This window comes from Balearica regulorum, chromosome 2 (genome assembly GCF_011004875.1).
Source record: "Balearica regulorum gibbericeps isolate bBalReg1 chromosome 2, bBalReg1.pri, whole genome shotgun sequence".
NCBI lineage: Eukaryota > Metazoa > Chordata > Aves > Gruiformes > Gruidae > Balearica > Balearica regulorum.
Window position 1 is genome coordinate 54789196 of NC_046185.1, and position 22601 is coordinate 54811796.

The 22601-nt window shown below is 41.8% G+C and overlaps 1 protein-coding gene across 50 annotated transcripts in view; it reads right to left on the bottom strand.

The window, feature by feature from the left end:
* EPB41L3 (erythrocyte membrane protein band 4.1 like 3) overlaps window positions 1–22601 on the bottom strand; it is a 145439-nt gene that overhangs the window by 16245 nt on the left and 106593 nt on the right. For 21 of the 50 annotated variants that reach the window (XM_075744380.1, XM_075744393.1, XM_075744392.1 and 18 more), the window contains exons 6-12: window positions 19824–19899; window positions 18178–18396; window positions 17776–17863; window positions 13285–13437; window positions 11186–11283; window positions 9666–9841; window positions 7334–7554 (exon numbers count right to left, since the gene is read on the bottom strand). In XM_075744380.1, the coding sequence (XP_075600495.1) occupies window positions 7334–7554; window positions 9666–9841; window positions 11186–11283; window positions 13285–13437; window positions 17776–17863; window positions 18178–18396; window positions 19824–19899 (1031 nt within the window). Of the gene's footprint in view, window positions 1–3161; window positions 3729–7333; window positions 7555–9665; window positions 9842–11185; window positions 11284–13284; window positions 13438–17775; window positions 17864–18177; window positions 18397–19823; window positions 19900–22601 lie in introns of all 50 variants that reach the window. The other 29 variants (XM_075744369.1, XM_075744345.1, XM_075744371.1 and 26 more) reach the window with 3 other exon arrangements.

Sequence of the window (22601 nt, forward strand, 5' to 3'; positions counted from 1 at the left end):
GACACCGTGAAGAACATTTTAGTGGTGAATGGAAGTGTCGAGATTTAATAAACAGAAAGTCGCATGTAGCATACTACAGGCTGAGAAGAGAGTTCAAACAACTATTTTTGATGTTATGCAAGCTTATGGAAAACTAGTAAGTAGAAAAAGTGCTCCCTACTGCTCCAGACTGGCACGTCCAAGTTGTTTTAACATCAGTGAAAGCTCTGGTTTTGATTAGTGATCTTCTGTGGTCCTTAGATAATCTAAAGTAACCCAGGCAGGTAATTTAAAGCTAGGACAATACATCTCATCCTCAAATCACAGCGCTATGAAACAAGAGAAAAAAGCAACCTACTGGTGGATGGAGTATCAGTCTTAACTTTGAATTTCCCATCTTCTGTCATGTTCTGACAAGTGCAATGTTTCACAAAAGTGCTTTTTGGATATTTTTTCATTGCTTTGTTCTCCATCATTCCTCCCTTTGAATAATTTGTATTGCTTGTATGACAGGCAGAAGAATAAGCGGGCATTTTGGACTATTCTGTAAGTGTGCAAATGCAAGTTATATGCAATTTTTCAAGCAATAACCACTCACTAGACAGACTGCTTTTATTTTTAAATGAAACTGTAATGCCAAAATAGTCTACCTAGCTGGTCACATTGCTTTCACTGAAGTGTTAAAAAATCGTTTCTTTATTAGTGAAGGATCTCACATCTTTATAACATTGTAAGCACTTGTAAAGGTATGGCAATATATAAAAAAAAAATCTATGCATTGTCACTCCTATTTACAAAAAGAGAGGAATTAATGAATCTAGGCATTTAGTCAATAGAAATATTAGCTGCTAAGGTACGAACATAGAAGATAATGAAATCTAAGGGGTGAGATTGTGTCTCTGACTGCACGGACTGCCTCTAGATGTGCTGCTCAAAGGAGAACGGAGCTCAGCGAGGTATGAGATTGGTTTAGGGTACTAGTTGCAGTACCCTAATTATTCTTCATCACTGGGTGCAACCTTTTGTGAAATGGGGGGGAAAAAAAGGGTTTTCTATGTCTATTACCATAACAGCAATGAAATCCTAAATAAGGCATAAAATTCGCTTTGTTGCAACATACATGTCTGCTAACAAGCCAATCAACAGCCATGGAGTGAAAGTCAGCATTACTGAGTTACTTGAAATAAAGATCTGGGGTTATTGCAGAGCAGGGAATGGCGAATTAAGGCTCAGCAAGGCAGGTGTCCTCTGGAGTGGAGAGCAAGAAAGGTCAGGCTCAACTCCGAGAGGGGCTGCGGTGCACTGAATGAAAGGCAGCTGCCGGTGGGGCTTGTGGACGGGCAAGGGATCGAGCAGAAAGGGAAGGCAGCTATCTCCTGAGATGCTGCAGCTGCACCTCTTCTAATTCGAGATCGTAATTGCTGTGATTTGTTTTGCCAATGTAATGCAGACATGCCCGAGTTTAAAACATATTCACTTTCATGCAATATTTTGAACAAGAAATACCCCCTGGATTAGGCACAAGTCTGTGTTGTCTGCCAGGAAGCACTGCCAGAGTAATCACCCTCGTAAAAGAGCGACACTAAAAAGTCTATTTTATATGTTTTTATGCTCAATACTTCCTAACTTTACTAACAAAAAGAAGCGCTCATTTCTGAAAGAGGAACAGAGCAATGTATTACATAAACACTGCCTCGTTATTGCCTCTGGAGCTGGCACTGTATTAATGCTGTTATTGCTATTAGATTAATCCAAGTGCAGAGCTAATGCAAATTGAGACCTAAATGCTATCTCAAAATGAGGACACAAAATGAGACAGCAACATTTTGGATGCCTTTTATCAGAAATTGCACGTTATTATTTAGTTGTTAGGCATCACAGAGCCAAAAGCGTATAAAGACAATGTTTTTACAAGATAAATTGAGGAGACTTTTGGCTTTCCATAAAAAGGAAATGAAATCCTGTACCAAGTCTTACAAAAACCAACAGTGGCGGTTTACACATACGTTTAGATGCACAAGCTGGTTTATTGAGGACAACTACTGCAACAGCATTGACAAGTGGCCAAGACGGTATTTTACGAACAGCCAACTGGTCTGTGATTATCTGATCTGTGGGGTTGTTTTTCTTTTACATACAAAGCAAAACCGTATTTTTGCATTTGAAGATGAAGGGGAAAAAGGAAAAAAGGGGGAAAAATGACCCCATTATTTTATTCTGTCGACAAAGAATAACTAGGCACCAGCAAAAACTGACACCAGTTACTCTGTTACTTAAAGAAGCAGATTCCTTTCCTTCTTCTGGATATATTATCACATCCACGGTTCCCAGAACCGCTGTGGACTCCTCCTGCAGTTGGTTTATCTGCCTGTGATAACCCTGGTGGCCTGAGGCATCGGTTTTGGCAGTGCTAACCGAACACTGCAAACGGCAAGATGGCCCGCATGGCGTGCTCCCCCAACAGCTGCGGAACAGCTGTCCCAATCTGACCTCTCTCACCGTTACGTTGGAGTTAAGCACGGGAAAACAATCTCATCTGCAGCAGAGATGGGATCAAGGCTGAAAATTCAGATCCAAATTTCGCTGGAGCAGAAAGTCTTTTTCTGGGCTCGGGCTACAACTGACAGACTCTTGCAAAAAGTTGAGTCCACCTGAATTTTGAATGTGCTGAGGTTGGTGAGGGTGCCCATTATTACTGGGTAGCTAGTTATATAATGTATATACATACGCATATACGTATATGTAATTATGCAGGAAATTGTACTTAATACCCACTATTTAGATAACTATTCTAACCCTGGCATAAACTGATATGGGGAAGAAAAAGGTCTTGGTCGGTTCAGATACAATACTTCAGAGCTGATGAGTGGCAGTTTGTTTAGTGCAAGTCCCTTCGCATCAGCTGACACAGTCCAAACCAAGCCACTTCCACACAGTGTTGTGCCTAACCCTGGGCCCCGAGCTGCACTCCCAACACGAGAAAAAAAAGAAAAAAAAGAAGGAAAAAACCCCCAAAAAACAACCCCCAAACAAAAAAAAAAAATCCAAACCACCCCTTCTAACATATCAGCACAGACAGAAATGAGGCTCTGAAAGTAGGACCACTATTGCAGCAATCTAACACTGGTTAGGACTGAAGCACTGAACACGAAAAAGAGTGTGTTCGATGCCGAGGTACACACCTCTTCCTCTGAACTGTCACTCAGGTCATTGGCAAGTGAGGCACTCAAGGAGGCCGCCTTGGGCTCCAGGTAGCAGAGGCACATAGCCAGAGGAAAGGAGAGAGTGAGGGCGTATGGCACTGAGAAAGAGGCAGAGAGCAGAAAGAAAAAAATGAAGAGGAAGCAAGGCACCAGGGAGGGGGAGCGGATGGGAAGGTAGTGCTGCACGCTGGCAGGCAGGAGGTTGGTTTCGGAGAGGTTAGGGAGTGACAGGTAGCCGTCATCATCCAGGAGGGAAGGAAATGACTCTGGAAGTTGCAAGGAGAAGGAAAACAGCGTTCCGCCTTTGCCAGCTTTTTGCTTATAGCCGAAAGCCACGTCTTGCTCGGCGGAGCAAACTCGCCCCTTTCTGTCAGAGTCTGGCTCCGACTCGCCGTGCTTTGGAGCGCTCTCTTTGGGCGCCTCACAACCTACGGACTTTGTTCGAGCGCTCTCCTTGCATCTCCTCCGAAGCTTTGCTGAAGATGCATGGGGGCCAGGCTGCGAGGATGGCGAGGGATGGTGGGAGTCAGTGCCAAGCAAAGATGGCTGGTGACAGGGAAAGAGCAGCAAACAAGGCGCAAAAGCAAAAGGACAAAAAGAAAACTGTAATTAGTTAATTTTCTTCCGTGACGATAAATTATATATATATAAAATTATAAACAGTATTTTAACACCACAGATTTCCACTGAGTTAAATGGTGCGTGTTCCCACGCCGCACACCACAGGTATTAGTGAATCAGGGTTACAGCTTACAAAAGACAACTTCTTGATTCAGCATTTGTCTAGTCATCTGCAGCACGGGATTTACATAAAAACCTTCACGGCCATATGTGGAGTTTCAGGTGCTGCCAATTTCCATTTACTGATCTGGCTTCAAATCATAAGGAGCCTTCAAACATGAAGTACATGGAGAGCAACAAAGAAACGAGGGAACATATTTCTAATACCAACACTGCTTGTGACAGCATTCCTGCAGTCAGGAGGAGACACAGAGGGGGCCAGACGCTTCCCATCTATGCCTTGCACTACCTCAGCTGTAATAATTAAAACCCTAAGGATTTTAAAACTCTAAGTAAGTTCCCAAATTCCCAATATTTAAAAAAAACAAAATCTGGGTCCTAAACCTAAATAAAACACATTCTGGTTTGGGGGTGGGGCATAAATCCATATGTCAGCTGTTACTGATGTGAAAAAACTGTACTAGCTCGATACCTAGCCCAGCAGCCAGCTCCTCAGCATGGCTCCCATCACCACCCAGGCTGGCCTCCGCCGGGCGTCCCCACTGCCCTGCCCTCGTTTCTGCCCACCACGAGCTGGAGCAGACAGCGCCGGGGGCTGGTCCCCTCCCGGCAGCACGTTGAAAGAAGGGAATGGAGGGTTTTGGCCAGGCAGACCCTGTGCTCTCTCGCTGGGGATCTGAAAGGCAGGCTGACCAGAGAGAGGTCCGTGCCCCACACAGCCACATCTCCTCATAGCCAAAAAGTGACTCTTTACCCATAGCGAAGAGATAAAAATGTACCCAAGCTTTTGCTACAAATTTTACCACAATGCAAAGAATATTGGCTACCAACAAGCAGGATTTGCTTTGATATACCGCTTGTAGGGCACTCAACCAGTCTTTAAGGTCATTCATGGACAAAAAGTTGGTAGGAGGAGGGAGGTGATTGAGCAGGAGGGGTGGCCATCACCTAACACGCTCCCTGTGGGCAGCCACGACCGCTCTTTAGGACTACAACCACCATTGGCACCAAAATACTGCGGTACAACAGACCTGCCACCGTGCCGATGGATCGGAGACGTTTTGGCCAAAGTCAGCTATGCGCACTTAGCTGAAGTGGCACGCTGGCTCCATGACCAAACCCTAAGTGCCTGAGCTGCTCCATCCACCCCGCATCTCCCCGAGGGGCTACAAAAGGCATTTCAACCCCACTGGCACTCCCAGCTCTCAAGAGCAAAATGACTTCAAAGCCAAAACAGGATTTGCCTGTACAAGCTGGTGTCAAATCTGAGGTAACAAGCAGGATCCAAGTTTTACACACAGGTTGCATCAATGCCAGCTACTAAGCCTAATCTTTACCAGGTATAGTAATGGTGGGAATGGGATTTAAGCCCAATATTTAACACAGAGGAGCTCCTCCCTCTCCTCTTAATATTTTGCTTCTCTCTCTTCTCTAACCAGAACAGTTAAAAAAACAATCAGTTCAGACCATCTGTATTCCTGAATTAAGCAACCAAACCTAAGCCTAACTTCAAACCACTTACAAACGTCATCTTTATGGGCTTAATGCAGTAAGCTCAAGTCAAAATTTAATGCTGATGGACTCACAAGACTTTATGTGAGCTAAATACACAGAACTTCTCTTTATATTGTCAAGGCAAAAAAGCCAAAGTAAATTTATTCTTTGCTAATACAGACTATTCACTTAGTGCCATCTTTGCAGTGTTAATATTTAGAATAACTTCTGGTACTTAAATAGTTATGGATAAACCAAAGGAAAAATGTCTTAGTGGAAAAGTTGAAAACCTACCTATAAAATTTATATACCCTTAAACAGGAATTTGATTTCAAATTTGTCCTGAGTTTCTTCAGACCCTATTCTCTTTAAGATGAATGACAAAACTGTTAGCAGGTCCAGTGGAAGCAGGACTGAGATCTCTATAGGCTTATAGAACTGAAGCTCTTTATGGGATGGTTTAAACAGAACCCACCTCTTCATTGGGGGGTGGTGGTGGTAAAAATCATTCATTTGTGCATGTTTAAGTGCCATCAAAATACTCTCCTAAAAATAACTTTGACTATTTCTAGCCATATATAAGGAACAGATGATCTTCAAAATGCAGCTGATCTCTCCATTGACCTAAATTAGCAAACACTTGGAACAGAATTAGTTTCTATTGGATATTTTCTGCATATTTGATTTTCATCAATGTTTCTCCATGCAGAAACTAACGGAGTTTCAAGAAGATCCCAGTTATATTTTACAGATTTTTTTTTAATGCTACGATTACAGGGCACACTTTCAAAAGAAAATCTTTTCTCATCGGCAAGTTTCAGTAATTCAATTTGTTTCTGGGTTTTGGTACCTTAATTGCAAGTCTTTGTTGAGGACTTGATCCTTTAGTTATTGTGGCCTTATATGATAAGGCTAGAAGTTCAGGTTCTAACATCTGCACGCCTGACAGTTTTGTGGGTGTAAAGGTATACATCAAGGTTTTTCGTCATAAATGAAGAAGGTAAATCTTACTTGTTTAGCAAGTGCATTCCATAGTACGCTTTTTGAATGATATCCTAGATTCAATATTTCATATTCTGTTTTCTTCTCCTCAATGTAAAAGAAACAGAGGACATTTTACACCCCATCTTTTCTGATTCTACCTTATTTCTCTTCACTGTCAATCTCTGAGATCTCCTCTGTCCCCGTTTGATTTACATCATCTCAATAACTCAGTAGATATAATGCACAGCCACGCGTGTACGTATATGCGGTGGTGGTGGGATTGGAGATGGTGAGGGATGAATCAAATTTAACAACTGAGCAGAGAATCATCATTAAAACCAGTTTTCTTCAATGCAAAACCTCAAATGAGGGAAGTAAATGCTTTTGTAAGCCAGGGAAGAAAAAAGCTTATAGTAGTGTATTAATCCCCAAAAGATAATAGAGGAAAATGCTCAGTGAAATACGTGCAAGGAAACAGAGCCTTATGAGAAATAAATGAGAAAAATACAATAGTTTAAAGCACAGAGCTACAGACAAGAACCCAGAACCATTTTGTTGCCTTGTCAAAAAATAAAAACCATGATGCCCATACTAAAGTCAAAATACAACCAAAGGAGCAAGATGTGCATTGCCAGGCTACTTTTGGGTATTTCCTAAAGACCTCTTAAATGCTATGTAAAAACACTGTGCTGACTCTTGAATGGATTTCAAAAAACAGTCTGAGGCAGGAACTAACTTATACAACATCGTATGAAATGCAAAAGGACTATAAAAATACTGATTCGAGACTCGTATATACATGTACATACCACCACGTATATTCTAGTATAGGTATCTAGTAGGTATCTCCGCCCTCCCCCCCTAAACAATTCTGCATTTCTCCGAGTGCTCTCCAGGCAGGTCAGTTTAATACAAAATCCTCAAAACTCTACCTTGGTGTCATGGCGTATTGCCGAGACCGGGGTGACTTCCTCTGCTCTTTTCTTTTTCCCCTCTTCATCATCTTTCTCTTCTTCTGCCTTTTTCTCTGGAGTCACAGTGGTTATCAAGTTGGTCTGAGAGATGCCCTTTGTTGTGGCGTACTGGCCAGTACCAACCTCTGCAGCAGACACAGAATCCTTCATGTACATTTCATGGTTTTCATTCACTGATGCTAAAAGCAAATATTTAAAGAGGGAAAGTCTGAAATAGCTTTTGCTGAGAAGCTGCGTAAAATTAAAAAGCTGGGTTAGTAAAACATTTGAGATATTGCTGAAAACACAACTATGTCACGTTTCAGGAAACCAGAAGCATGTGCATACATTTAAATAAACTGTTTACTTGAAATAAAGCTTGTAGCTTTTATATGCATAAACATGTATTGTGGATGTGTATACACACATTACTGTAGCTAATGTGCGCATTACACAGTTGTTAAATGTTAGCAAGCCATTAAAAGTGCTACTGCAGTAAAACATCAGAAAAAAATCAACGCGTTGCCACAGTTATCAGGCAGGAAACACAAGGAAAACCAGCTATGACATCAGCCATGGGGGTGGAAGAGATTTTTTTTAAAAAATCTGGCAGAATATAACAATGCAGATCAAATGCACGGTAAGTAATGTGCTCCATTGCAGGAAATGACAATATTGATGTAACACAGGCATAATATCTGAGAATCAAGAAATGGGATCTTTGTATTATCGAGTATTAAAGTCTGCCAGTTAAGTGAGGTCGTTATCCTAAAAAATTCTGGGAAGTGATGGCATTCAATTCAGGGGATCAAACCAGAATATTTTAGGATGTAAACGTTCAATAATTCAGCAAACTTAAATATATATAAATGATTTTGAAATAAATAGTAAATTTACAGATAGAATATAATCAGAACATTAATACATACCCAGACCCTGCTCTCGACTATTGTGTAACTAATTTCTAAGTCAATAGGACTATTCAAATTTATGAAGTTACTTGCATCTGTAACAAATGACAGGGCCGGGATCACAGCGTAATCACGATGCAGAATGTTAAGAGCCATGTTTGCGTTACAGTAACAACATCAGTGAGGAACTCATAATCATTGATTAATAAAAACCTCTTTTCCCCATTTGCGCTTAAGCAAATTAACATCATAAAAACCTCGTGGAGTCTAAGAAATGCTGGGGAAAAGTGTTTCAGGTATCTTGTCTCTTGGGAATGAGCTTAGGAGGTGAGAGAAAGCAAAGGGAGTAGAGGGAGACATCTTGTTTAGATGCTACAAACAAAATAACGCAGAGGGATAATTTCTGCTTTGAGACACATGCACAGCAATCAGGTCACCAGTTGCTTGGTAACAAGCAAGAAGCACACCAGAATTAGAAGATTCCAAAATAATTAGTGACAAGCAGCACCTTTAGGGGAAGAAAAGAAGGCTTGTCACTAGTACTTTTAAATCAAAGCTTCTCCCCCTCCCCACCATCAGCTATACTCACTGCAATTCGTTTGTGATACTCTGCGGGAGAATTCACCTGTTTTTTTTTTTTTTAAACTGTGACAATTCTGAATTTAGTCTCAGGCTTTTTTCCTACAAAAATAAACTACAACCTCTTTTTGCTCAATAGCTGACAACAGCAACAGCTGATGAAGTAGCTGAGACTCTGAATCACACGCTGGTTTAACCTAAGAGAGCAGCAGAACCGTGACCTCCACGAACCATGGAGAAAGAGAGGAGGAGGAGGAAGGACATACTATAAACCTGTGTATGTTACTCTCCATCTCACACCTTCAAAAGTAATGTATGGAAAAAGCCTGTTAGCGCTCCTCTGACTAGGATGCGAGGTAATCGGAAGCAACTGTTATGACTCAATCAAGGGAAATAATTCGTTTATGAATTGTAACATATACTTAAATGAAAAACCTATGTAGGAAAAAAGCCAAGTTAAACCAAAACCCAAACAGTTACTCATGCAAACCCTGAAAAAGCACTGAAGCCTGACTTGCTCGGGTAGGCAGGTCCAGGCACCCCGTCCTTCCCCAAAGCGGGGAAGTGCTTTGCAGGTGTGAGGCCAAGGAGAGGGGCTCCACAAAGAGTGGGCTCCCAAGGACCTCCTCCAGGCAACCACATTGTAAGTTGGGACAGTACTTCTCTGCACCCTCCCCTAGCCCTGCAGTGAACGTGCAGGTACTCACAGCCACCACTCCGCTGAAGCTCAAGGAGATGAGATGACGAGAGGTTTGTACCTAATCTAAAGCAGTGACCACTGTGATGACAACTTTTGACAAAGTCAATTAAGAGGACCTTACCCCCATCTAAGCTGCGAGACATAGTGTAACGTTTACTAGAAGACCGCTCAAAGTAAGGTGCGGGACGGTCTATGAGGGCGCTGGCTCTTCTCGTCTGGGCCTGCGTCCGGCCGCTGTAGCGAAACTTGGAGCCCAGCGTGAGGAACTTCTTTGGAGGTGCTTCTGGCAGCAGGAGCCTAAAACACACCAAGCAGTGCACCCGTTACTCCCCCTCCTCCAAGAATCGGTCCACTATTTCTGCAGATGAGTGGAGACGACCGTTGGGCATCACTCTCCGTCGTAACCTGTGCCTCACGGATCTGCGGCTAAAAGGGAATCAAAGGATGCCCTGTGTACAGCATGACAAAACCACTTCGCTCATGCATTTGAAGAGCTCTGCTCTTCCTAACGGGCAAGAATCACTCAGTACCTTCCTGCTTGAAAATCAGACTTATGATTTTCTGATCACCAAAACTAAAACTAAGGTGCCCCTTGTATCAGGGCCTCTGATCTGGGCTGAAATACAGATATATATCTCATACTTCCAATTTAACATGGTGCTGCTGTGCTGAGGACAGGGCCAGAACAGATTTCCAGTGAATGCAGGGCAGTATTCATTCACAGGGTCGCAGACATTTTTCAGGTTAGAGCCTTCCCACCTTTTGTATTTTGGCTATGGGAGTTTACCTGAAGAAGCCATTCTCCTGCTATGGAGTTTACGCTTTAGACATTGATATTCTATTAAAAATCAGAAAACACCCAAAAAATGCACACTCAATTTCTTTTTAGATCTTTTGCCATGAAGACTGCATTTCATATGAACATACAGACAGCCTGAACCAATTTTTTCAAGAAAGGAGAGAAATTCTTCACTTCTCCCAAACATCTTGAGAGGGATTTTTAAGCGCTGGATGCCCTGTCACACCATTGGAAATCTCACCCTTTTGGGTTCCCATTGCTAAGTATCTCCTTGCTGACTATCTCAGTACAAACTAATTACAGCATTTATTCCACTATCCCAAACTTTTCTCAGGTCTTCTTAGATGTCAAAAACATAGCTGCAAATTTCACTAGGAATATAAAAATTACAGCTACAGATTGAGTGTAGACACTGACTAGTGTCTACATTTGCATATGTAATTAAATAAAAATCTCCTTTTTTTTTTTTTTAAAACTCTTACCAATATCCCCCAGTATCTTTCCATATAGGTTGTTCTCCCTATACAAGCATATGTGCAGAAGTGCAGCAGAGTCCTTCATCTCTTTAATTATAGCAGCTAATAATATCATGGCACAGATAATGCAAAACAATTAATTGGGACCATATGGTGATTTTAAACATTTGGTATCTATCTGGAACAGTAAAAATAATTTAGGTGAAACATTTTACATTTTTAAGAAGGAACAACTTTTCTTTGTCTGTTCAGAGATATCTCGTGATCAAAAAGACAATTTGATTTGAAGGCTTTTGTCTCTGCTGACAGAATCATTCTTTTCTGTGGCATTTTATGGCACACCTTTAGGAAAAGAAATCCACATACCTGAAAAATGTATGGTGCTCAACACACACTTTCCATAAGCGCTTTGCAGCACGATGATTTGGCAACTTAAACCCAATAGTGCTTTCAAACTGCTCAAACTAGGCAGGAAAAAAGAAAAAGGATGTATTTGATGCTATGCATCTATTTTTAGACAGTGTACACAGGTTCATCTTCATTTCCTCCATCTGTATCATCTCATTGCAAGGGTGAATGTATACGCTCATGTATATTATCACATATATGCATATTCTACAGACTACTGTCTGGGAAGGAAGCTGTGAGTGATAATCAAAGGAAACCTCTGAGGATCATTTTTGGGGGGGGAACCCAGATAATGAGCAAGAGGTTTTTGATGGTGACAGTGATCTTTTATGCCTTATAGTAATGAAGATCAGTTAAGACTTGGGAGACTTCTGTGAAAAACATCATTTAAGTGTTTTAACCCTGTTGTTTTAACTTCACTAGTTTAAACAACAGTGGGAAGCCTGATAATAGCCTGGAGGGAAGCAATAGTCCCCAGGGACTGATCTGGTCTCACACAGCCTTAGATTAAGAAGATTTACAGTGAAAGAACTAGAGTTAGTAAATCACAGTGGTTTTAGCTAATTTATCTCTGGGGAGGATGAGGAAAAGACAGGTAATTGAAAGACTCATCTGGGGATATAAAGAGACCTTTTCTAGGTTGTGCTGCAGATTTATATATTCCAGATGCAAAAGCTGTGCCAGCTACAACCGCTGTAAGATGTTGATGGCTACATGCAGATAGCTGAGTAGGTGCAATAGTGTTGCTGTGACCGGGGAAAGGTAGGCAGAAGGGCACTTGTAAGGAAGTCCAGATCCCTATGGGGAGCTGACAGAGAGAAACAAAGCAGGAAATAGCAAAACAATAAAGATGATGGAAGCGACACATGGGATGATGAATCACATTATCGTTGAATGTGATTTGGAAAGAGACTGCATTGATTATTTTGCATAAAGAACTATGACCTGGTCACAGGGTGCTACGTATCAAAACCAGCAGAGCTCAATAGGACTTCAGTGGTGGAGAGCTTGAGTGCAGGCATTGGGAACATCAGTGGCTATTTGTTTGGGTTTGGGGTTGGTTTTTTTCTTTTGTTCTGTTTTTTACATCAAACTGAAGACTGCGAATTTAGTTACTAAAACTGTCTGCTGAGAGGCAGGAGATGTAGGTTTGTGGATTTTGGTTTAGGACTCTAAAAAAGGCTCAGGACCTGGAGCCGGTGGGGGGCCCTAGCAGACTTCCCAGGTCACTGATGAAGTCAGTACTGGCGACATTGGCTTGGGACTCCCAACTGCCATACTGTGTTAAGGGAGAAATGCCAGTCCTCATCCAGGTGATTTCTGTCCTGCTAGGCAGCTCCACCTTCTGAAACGCATATGGGTTTTTCATCTATCACAGACCAATTATTGTACCAGCACTTAAAATAGAGACGCTCCTTTGGCTCTGATGCTAGCGAACTCCTCCTGGGCTTTTTCCTAAGATTTGTCATCTTATTTCTGGGCGAGTTGCACGCTCAACCCATGAGGCTGGTGTTTGCTATGAGCCACGAGAGGGCACTCACTGTATGAGATTTCACATCACCTTCTCCAGAGTCAGAAGATGAGCTCCTCTGGGCCTGGGAGGGCTAATGCATGTAGCCACCAACTCCAAATGTACTAGTCGGATATGCTTATAAAATTGGGTATGGCCTGTCTACATCTCTTAGTGGGTAAGAGGAATAGACACTAATTTAGTATAGAACGTGACGGTGGATGACGACCACTCCATGAATAAGCAATATGTTACTTAAATTCCCAAAGTATTCACAATATGGATGAGCTTTTCACATGCAGATGGCCGTCCGTATTTGTTCTTTACGTTAGTTCATGGATGTAAACAGAAAAACACCAAAAGAAGATTTTACCTGTATTTTAAATAAAGTATTTACCTAATCTTTCCTAAGAAAATCAGCACAAGTTAAAAGATATAAATGGAGAGGAATGTTAAAGGCTTGTAAGACATGACAAATCAACAAATCAATGAGAACACGGGTTTTTTGAAAAGGTTCACTCACTAAGGAGTGTCAGGATACCCTTACCTCCCCTGGCCGGATTTTGATGTAGAAGTTGTTCCTCTTGTAGGAAATTTTCAGAACCTTTGGCCAGGCAAATCTATTTATTCTGAGTCTGTCTCGATATATTAAGAGACCACTTGCACAAACTCCTAGCATGATTTCCACTCCTTCAGAATCCTGCAAAAGCAAGCAATGCACTTTGTTGAATATTTCTCTCCTTAGATCCTACAGTACTACAGGTTCTTGTACACTATGTTTCTATCTGAGCTATGTCTTTTTAATGCATCAGCTGTAGTGACCTGATTTCTGAGAGCTACCCTACTCATTGACTGGATTCATGCAAGTAATAGTAAGGTTGGGCAGGGTGAGAGAAACCGAGTATTGTTAATGTTTCCTTAGATTTTAGAAAAACTCCAAAAGGAGCAGGGAAATTTTAGACATTATTAAAAGAATATTAACCATATAGCAAAATTTTATTAGCATAATAAAAAAAAAAGTATTACTAGCATAAATTCCAGATCGAAAGTAAGTAGGACAGCATACGAATTTACTTCTCTTGGCATCACTCATCTCCATGACTAAGCCTTGTGAATCCTTAGATAGATTTTTCTTTTGTAGTTTGCTCATCTTGGCTTTAGTTTGTTTAATGCTGTTGTGCCTATGCTCGGTATTTTCACTTTGAAATGACCAGCAGGCAGAAAGTTGGGCATTTGGACCAGAAAGATGCTTTTAAAAGTGTATGACTGTAGCTATGCTATAACCCGGTTTTGACAGGGAAGCTGTAGGTCAGGCACATTAGCAGTATCAAAGATTTGGCCACAATCTTTTAAGAATATACCCATAAATACGTATTTTTTTAAGTAGGAAGTATACACTTCTCTTTCCTTTAGAAGCCTTCAAATAGTCTAAAACCAATCTTCACTGTTTGCTACCACCACTAGATTGCATAATTCTGTTTTTTTTTCATTTAGCTAAGTACTAATACTGCCGGAGACAAGAAATATCTACCTTAAAGCACAGAGTTCTGTGGTAATTATTTTAAAATAACTTAAAGGTACAAAAGTCTGACAACAGATGCTATGAAGTTGTCACCCTATGATAACCATGAAATGAATTAATCATTTTTCTCTCATTTTCCCAACAAGCTATCTTTTAGGCACACAGTGAAAATCTGATTACATTTTAAGATGAACACAAAGGCAGGCACAGTCAGTCATGATGAAAAGACTACGGCACAGCTTGAAGTAAAAAGAAAAAAAAAATGTTTTAAAATCAGAGACACAACACAGAATTAGTGCCACAAAGTCACTTCAGTGTTAGAAACCACACCAACAGAGAGTGTGTGTTCCAACAATGATGGTATTACTCCTTAAAGCTACATTTTTTCTAAGTAAAGCTCTTGTGTGATATCATTGTGAGGTACTACAGAAGAGACAAATCTAACTTTTTCAGTGGACTTCAATTTCACAGTTTCCTCCTAAGCAGACTAATGTCTAAATACAGTGAATACATTCTAAAAAAGAAAGTCTCATTGCCAGTAATGCCGCTGCCTGGCAAATGCCTGACACGCACGCGTGCTCACATATGGCACATAGCTGTAGGTGCAAGGGGCTCCTTCTTTTGATATATTTTCTCAAAAACCTGTTGAGAAATGCCTTCTTCCCTCGTGCCCACCTTTGCAGCAGATCTAAGTCCATTCACAGCTTCTGTTACTCGTTTGTGTCAGAGACTGCTTTGCAATGTGACACTACTGGGGTAAAACGAAACCTGAATTAAAGAATTTGATTTTTTTCAGGAGCGATGTAGTTGCACGGAACAGAAAACTGTTAGCTGTAATATCCGAGGCAGGAGATGCTGAGCTGCACACCCCCGCAGCCCTGCATACGAATGGGGGCTTTATCAGAGCGGTGACAGGCCAGAGGACAAATCTGTCTATTTGAACTCATTTTTTATCGTAGCCTTGTGTTGGATAATTGAGAACTAGTTTTTAACAGCAGCTGGCGAATCCAGCATCTGTTGAATACCTAAGATACTGGCACAGCCTTAATGAATTGACATTTACATACAGACACCTGCCATGGCGTGACACTTGTCCCCAAGCCTGATACCATCAGATCTCACTTGCACACCTAATTAAAGCTAAATTACTTCTCAAGCAGAGTCTGCTTTTCCCACCTTCAGCTCAGTTTCCAAGATTTCTGTTGGGTTTCTTAACACACAGACAGGCCCAATTTGGTTAGCACTGCAGCTTTTTCAATTAAGAACATCACTTTAGAGAGAGATTGGCTTGTCTACCAACTTCTCTTGCTCTGAGTCTTTCTGTATGAAAAACAAGAGTAAAACTGGATACTAATATTGTTTAGAAAAAAAATAAAATGGTTATCTCAGGTGTGATGGGTTGACCCTGTCTGGGGGCCAGGTGCCCACCAGAGCCGCTCTATCACTCGCCTCCTCAGCAAGGCAGGGAGGGGAGAAAGGAAGATGGAGAAAAACAACCGCAAACTCGTGGGTCGAGATAAAGGCAGTTTAATGTAGCTAAAGCAAAAAGCCGCGCGCAGAAGCAAAGCAAAAAGCAAAGATTATTCTCTACTTCCCATCAGCAGGCGATGTCCAGCCCCTTCCTGGGAAGTAGGGCTTCAGTAAGCATGCCCCCTTACTCCGGAAGACAAACATTGTAAAAAAAAAACCAACGAATGCCCCCGCCCTGTTCCTCCCCCTATTCTCAGTTTCTTACTGCTGAGCATGACATCATATGGTATGGAATATCCCTTTGGTCAGTTTGGGTTAGCTATCCTGGCTGTGTCCCCTCCCAAGATCTTGCCCACCCCCAGCCTGCTGCTGGGGAAAAAGAAATGTTGGAAAGCCTTGATGTGTGCTGGCACTGCTCAGTAGTAGCCAAAACGCTGGTGTGTTACCAACACCTTGCTAGCTACCAATACACAGCACCATGAGGGCTGCTGTGGGGAGAATTAACTCCATCTCAGCCAGACCCAACACACTCAGGATACCCTATTTTAAATTTCACAGCTTTTCTCTAATATTCAGAAAAAAATACTTAGGCCTTAACCCTATGCAATGTTAAATTTTCAGTAACAAAGCCTGTAACGTATTTAGAACAGGAACTCACCTTGTTGCTGTCTTGAAGATTTCTTTGCGTTGGACAAAGGATGTTGGAAAAAAGCTACTGAGTGACATTCGCCAATTCATTTCTATCTTTGCTCCAAATGAGCCTCAAGATTTTGTGCCTATCTGCAAGACACAGGGAAGGCAGCGGCATGCCTCCTGGTAGAGTGCTGCCCACTGAGCCATACCCAGATTTTTCATTTTCAGGGAAGGCAATTAACAGAACACAAAAGATTGCCTTGAATTCTGTAACACACATGCACAGCTCCTATGAAATGCCCCAGGTACACGGTTGCAGGCCCTTTCAAGATTCAAGCTGCAAATTTATCTTGGTTCTTGAAAGGATCTGCTGCAGCATAAAAACAGGCTCACAATAATTTGACCTTTACAGAAAATGCAGCGCTCTCCACAGCTCAGGATTCTTTGTTCAGCACTCATTTGCCACGGATGCTTGCTAACCTCAAAGATGTTAAAATCCATTAGCCTTACTTTGAAGAGCGATGGGAAAAAAAAAAAAAGTAATTATTTATTTGGACAAAAACCCATCAAAAACCAAAAACCAGACAACCAACACAAGGCTGGTAGGTGGCTCTCCCAAACCACGATAAGAATGACCATGTTTTATTCATAACTTACTCTGCCGATGATTAGAGAAACTACTTCATCATGGGAGAATGTTTTCAGCAGAATTATTGCCCTTCCAGTCAACTACAACGACCACACTTCAGAAGAGAGACAAGCTGCTGTCTCCCCATAACTATCAATCTGATTAGGTTTTCAGCACGGCTAAAGAATTGCTTGAAAGTTCTCTGCAGTGTTAGAAATGATCTGCTTACCTAGTTAAGATACCATAGTTGGCCTTATTAAATTGGAAAATGTAGCTGAATGAAATGACAATTGATCACTCTCTGGACAGCTTCTAATATCCTTCCTCATTACTCCATCCATTCAATATTCTCCCAAAGGATTTGGTTGTTTAATCAACGTGAAAGGCTGATGTGCAACATCTTTCAATCTATAGGCTAAGTTATGTTACAGTTACAAGATATATTTATGCCTATAACAGGCTGCCCAGGGAAGTGGTTGAGTCACCATGCCTGGAGGTATTTAAAGGACGTGTAGATGTGGTGCTTAGGGACATGGTTCAGTGGTGGACTTGTCAGTGTTAGGTTAACGGTTGGACTTGATGATCTTCAAGGTCTTTTCCAACCAAAATGATTTTATGATTCTATGATTCTATGCCGTAGGTCATCTTTCCTCATGTTGACACATGATTTATCCCACAAAATGCCCATCTCAAAACAAAAAAAAAATAAATCAGGGAGTCCATGCAGCTTCAACTACTATGCCACCGGAGAAAGATGACTGATGAAAGAATTAAAGAGTCCATACCTTAGCATGATGGAGATCTACTCCATACATGGACAGTTTTTTGGCATTCTCCAGGAAATGCATCTCAGCCTCTGCAGGTGTCATTCCCCTGAGGAAAAGCAACCAATTCTAGCATCAATATTAAGGAAACAGAATCCGAATAAAAGCCAGCAGCTGCAAAACATTTTCAGCCTGTCAGAACTACAGCTGTGCCCCTTAGGTAGCTGGGTGCCTGCCAGAGCCAAAGCTCTGGTGCAGACCCTTTCATGCTGCAAAGCTCTTCTCTAACCAAAGACACGGAGAGGAGTTTGTCCAAAAAATATTCTTATTAAGTATACTGCAGCTGATTTGATAACATTTCCTGATGCACCAAGACGGTACCTGAAGGCAGGCTACAGCCCACGCTTGATGCCCTCTGCCCACCTGTGGCTCTTGTGCAGCTCGATCACTTTATCCTCCAGCTCTTTAGTGTGATTTGGCGCAAAGCGAAATTCGCTGACGTAGTCGCTGCCGTACTCGTCGGGGTCGTAGTCGCCGAGCTCTGACTGCACGGTGTAGGAGCCCAGCAGGGCCAGGGTGACGAACGAGCAGGGCAGCCGACCCGACACGATGTCATCTCTCAGCTGCAAGCAGAGGTAGTACCTGCAAGGGAGCACCGAGCCGGCTCAGGAAGTGCTCCTCCACCGCTGCCCCCAAAGGAGTGCTGCCAAGGACCGGCAAGAGGCCTCGGTTCATTTACTAATTAGTAGAAAATTCCAAAGCCCAAGGTTTTTCAGGAGTTAACAAGCATAATAATAATTTTAAAAACAACCACCCTTGCCTAACGTATAGGTAGCAATGTCTAATTTATCTTTATAAAGCAGCACAGAGATTTCTTAATAAAATAGGTTATTACTTTGTTTAGTGACCTGGCTGGAGAATTACCCATTAAACATACCAGGTTTCTATCATAAATCACTAAGATACATAGCTAGCTGATAATTTTTTTCTTTAAGGAGGAAAAAAAACCCCTAAATACTGCTCACTAATGGGTAGCTTAACTCCAAGACATTCAAAAAACTTAAGTTGTCTCTTTAGCAAACTCTCAAGCTTTCTCAAAAATACATGTAAACAGTAAATGCTGTTAAAAACACACTGACAAGCAGCGCAAGGCACCACCAGATAGAAGAAATCAGAAAAAAAGCGAAGAGCGTTGGCTTTGTGGTGAAGGCACAGAGTTCCCAGGGGAGATCTGCGGGTGACAAGGAAAAAAGCAATCCTTTCTTTTGGAAGACCTCTCTTTAAGTGCGAACTCTTGGCGCACTGCTTTTCTGCACAGTGCCTAGCACAGGGGATGTCTGATCTAAGCCAAAGGCTCCATGTTACCGTAAAAGCAACAAGTAATCCACAAAGCAGCAAAGGTTAAAAATATCCACAGGTTGCAAAATGTTAGAACAGGCTCGGGAATGGCTTGCTGATGGCATAAAACTCATCATGGCTCCAAAGGCTTCCTGCCTTATACCAAGGAGGGAAGCAGGTGAGGGTTGGGGTTTTTTTTTTGGTTGTGCTTGCCATCTGTATACAAAACCAGAGAGCAGAGGCGCAGGTTGCTGAGCCAACTGACTTGGATAGCAGGGAGCTGCCATTCCTTACCACCACATTCCCTGTACCATGCGCATCAACTGCTGACCTCTTCAAATGCAATACAAAATTTACAAGCATGCTTATTCTCATCCCAGTTCTTTCCTTTCACAGTTACGATTTTACTGACAACAATAACTTGTTACCACTGGCAAAACTGGGCATCAGGCATCTTTGTGAAAAGTCAAATCAACTCTTGGGAATACGTATATTGGAAAAGCTTGGGTTTAAGGTTACACTACAGAAAAGGAAAAGTTTTCTTAGCTCAGAGGACAGCCACTGTTCACAGCGTCTCTTCTGCCAAAGCATCACATATATTCCGTAAGCTCATAAGAGAAAGGAAGCCAACAGGAATACAAAACATTCCTTTTCTTGGATAATTAGAGTGTAAGTGCTACCAAGAACAGCTTTTAAGCCCCTTCTAGAAAGGTATTTGATGTTTTAAACACCTGGTAATATCTTCAGATAGCTGGGCAGGGTCTGGAGGGTAGAATTTCACATTAAATGCAAACTGCCAAGCACCACCTGGAAAAGAGCACAGGTTGACTGAAAGTACACTGTAAGTGCAAACGGAGATGCTCATGCTGTTCAATTACCAGCAGACTTAAAAATACCCCAGCTAAGCAATTCATAAGAAGAGGATATAGGATCTTTTTCCCATACATCGTTCTGAAGATACTACTTTTCGCTCTCACAATGACAGTATTAGATCAGATTTTACACCTCTCTTCTTATTTAGTAAGATTTCCACTGAAGCCAGGACCCTAAGGGAGCACTAATTTATTGCTAACACTAAAAAAACCCCTCAGTCCGAAAATAACGTTTACTGGAATTAACCATCTGAAAACACAGCCTATACAGGCCTTAAAACCCAGTAACCCAAAACGCAGAGGCGCTGGCAGCGCCACAGGGTACGAATGGGCGCCGGAGCGGGGTGATGTGCCGAGTTCTGGCTGCCCAAACCAGCTCACAGCATCCTCTCAGAGTGCTGCCTCAGCACATAGCTCCTGTCTCCAGCAGACATAAATTACTGTGCAGACAAAACTGCAAGGACGAACACAGAGAGCACGACTGAAAAACCAGTACATAACACTGGGGAATTCTTATTTAGTTATTGCAGTAAGTTTAGGTGACCCATGGGATGGATACTAGCTTGCGTCACCAGTTTGTGAAATTTTTAGCTTTAAATGTTGTAAAGAAAGAATATCAAGACTAAAAAAAAAAAAAAAAAAGAGTTGAACATGGTATGTAAATACAAAAGCTATTCTGAAAACAGGGACAGGTTATACTAGTGCATGTCTCAAATGCAAATAAAAAGCAGTAAGAAAACCCCAAACCACAGTGTGCTAACAAGCAACACAGTGGTTTTTCAGTAACAGGACTTTTCACCGAGGCCTCTGTTGTGGGATATACCTCTTGTAAGTATTTCTACCACATAAATTACAGCATTTCTGTAGTCAAAAAACCAAAGCAATGACACTTCTGTTCTCTGAAACTCACTGATGTCAAATTACAAATCTAACTGGAAATAAATCAATCTCTCTTGAAAAGTCCATACTGGCTGTGTGATGACAAGGTGCTCACGAACACTGTGAAAAACAGCACTCTTCCTTCTCAACCCTGCAGGGCAGGGCTTTCCCATGATTTCCAATGCAGAGGCACCTTCTGTCTATATACCCCCTAAAGAGTACGGGGTTTGAAGGTTTATCTGGAACACTCTCTGGTAAGAAAGCTTATATGATGGACAAAGTGAATGTCCACTTGCCTGGAAATACAGTATGGTTGTCCTAATTGGGTGTTTGGAAGTATTTGTTTAGAGACAACAAGGAAATTTCATCGTATGCAAAGCCCCATCCATTTTGGTCATCATGCACCTGAGAAAACAGGCTCAATGTGTGAGAAGACTTTGACATTTACCATCAGGACTTTGGCTCTTGGTAACACTTTTGGGTTCCTTGATTTTAGGACCTTTTCCACTCTCTTGTGCTATAAAGGTCAGTGGAAGGAAGATTTGATCACCAATGAGGATGGAGCATGGTCCCACCAGGCAGCAGACCAACTCCCCACGATGGGGGAGAAGGGCCACGGGCTGAAAATCTGTGCCTCTGGCACACACACCATAAATCAAACCTATCACATACCCCTTGGAGCATGGCCAGTTAAGATACCAAAGTGAAAGGCCTTCTCCTCTCACTTACAGGGTTTAAATAAAACATAACTGTGCAAGTTAGCAGGTTACAAGTAATGGGGTGCAAACCAGGGGCCGCACACACTGCAGGAGCCTCATTCCTCAACCACTGGGATGAGATTCCTATGGTCTGCAGTGGAATCACATATATCTGACTTTTGCACAACTCAACCAGCATTTAGCAGGATTTTGTATACATGTATTTCATTTCTTTAAACCATTCATGGAAAGTGCCATGTGTAAAAGCCCTATTTTTCCACTGTTGCCCTGTTTCAAATTTCTAGAGTGAATTGTACAGAGGAAGCAAATTATCACTGTCATCTTCTGCAAATACAACTGTCCCCCACGTCAAGTCCAGGACGAGCCTCTTCTGCACCCATTAACCTCTCGCTGTCACAACCTTTCATTGTCTATCTCATGGCTTGGGCACATATTAAATGCCTTTTAAATCAGCGGTTAGAGCTGAGCTGCTCTATTTGCATTGACCATCAGCATAGCCTGACTCACTGAGGTCTACAGCACCTTCCTCTCCAGATCCACCTTCTCAAGAGATTAAAACAAGGCGGATTTTCATTACTTTTTATTGCAGATCACTTACTTTTAATGAAAATAGTACTGGTGGAAAAGGTGTGGTTGCTCATAGTAAGTGGGGAAGTTTTCCAGCCAGTGTAAATTAACCCTTGGAGAGGAAAGTGATTCATCTGCCAGGCTTGAGCCAGGAAATGTGAACCACCAGATGTATTTGCTGGTGAAAGCACAACTGCTAGAAGAGATTATTTACAAAACATTCAAAGATAAAAACAACTGAGGTTTTCCTGCCAAAAAGAGTCACACACACAAACATTTGATCAATTTTAAAAAGTGAAGGGGGAAAAAAGGCAGGTCAAATTTCGAGCCTGGCAGCCTTGACATGGTTTTCCTTTGAGAGGTTTTTGAATTTCTAATGTAGCAGACGGCTAAATTTAACAACCAAGCTTTTTAAAGTATTCATGTGAAGCAGAAAATTGACTGGTTCTCTGTGAATTGAATGGTCATTTTG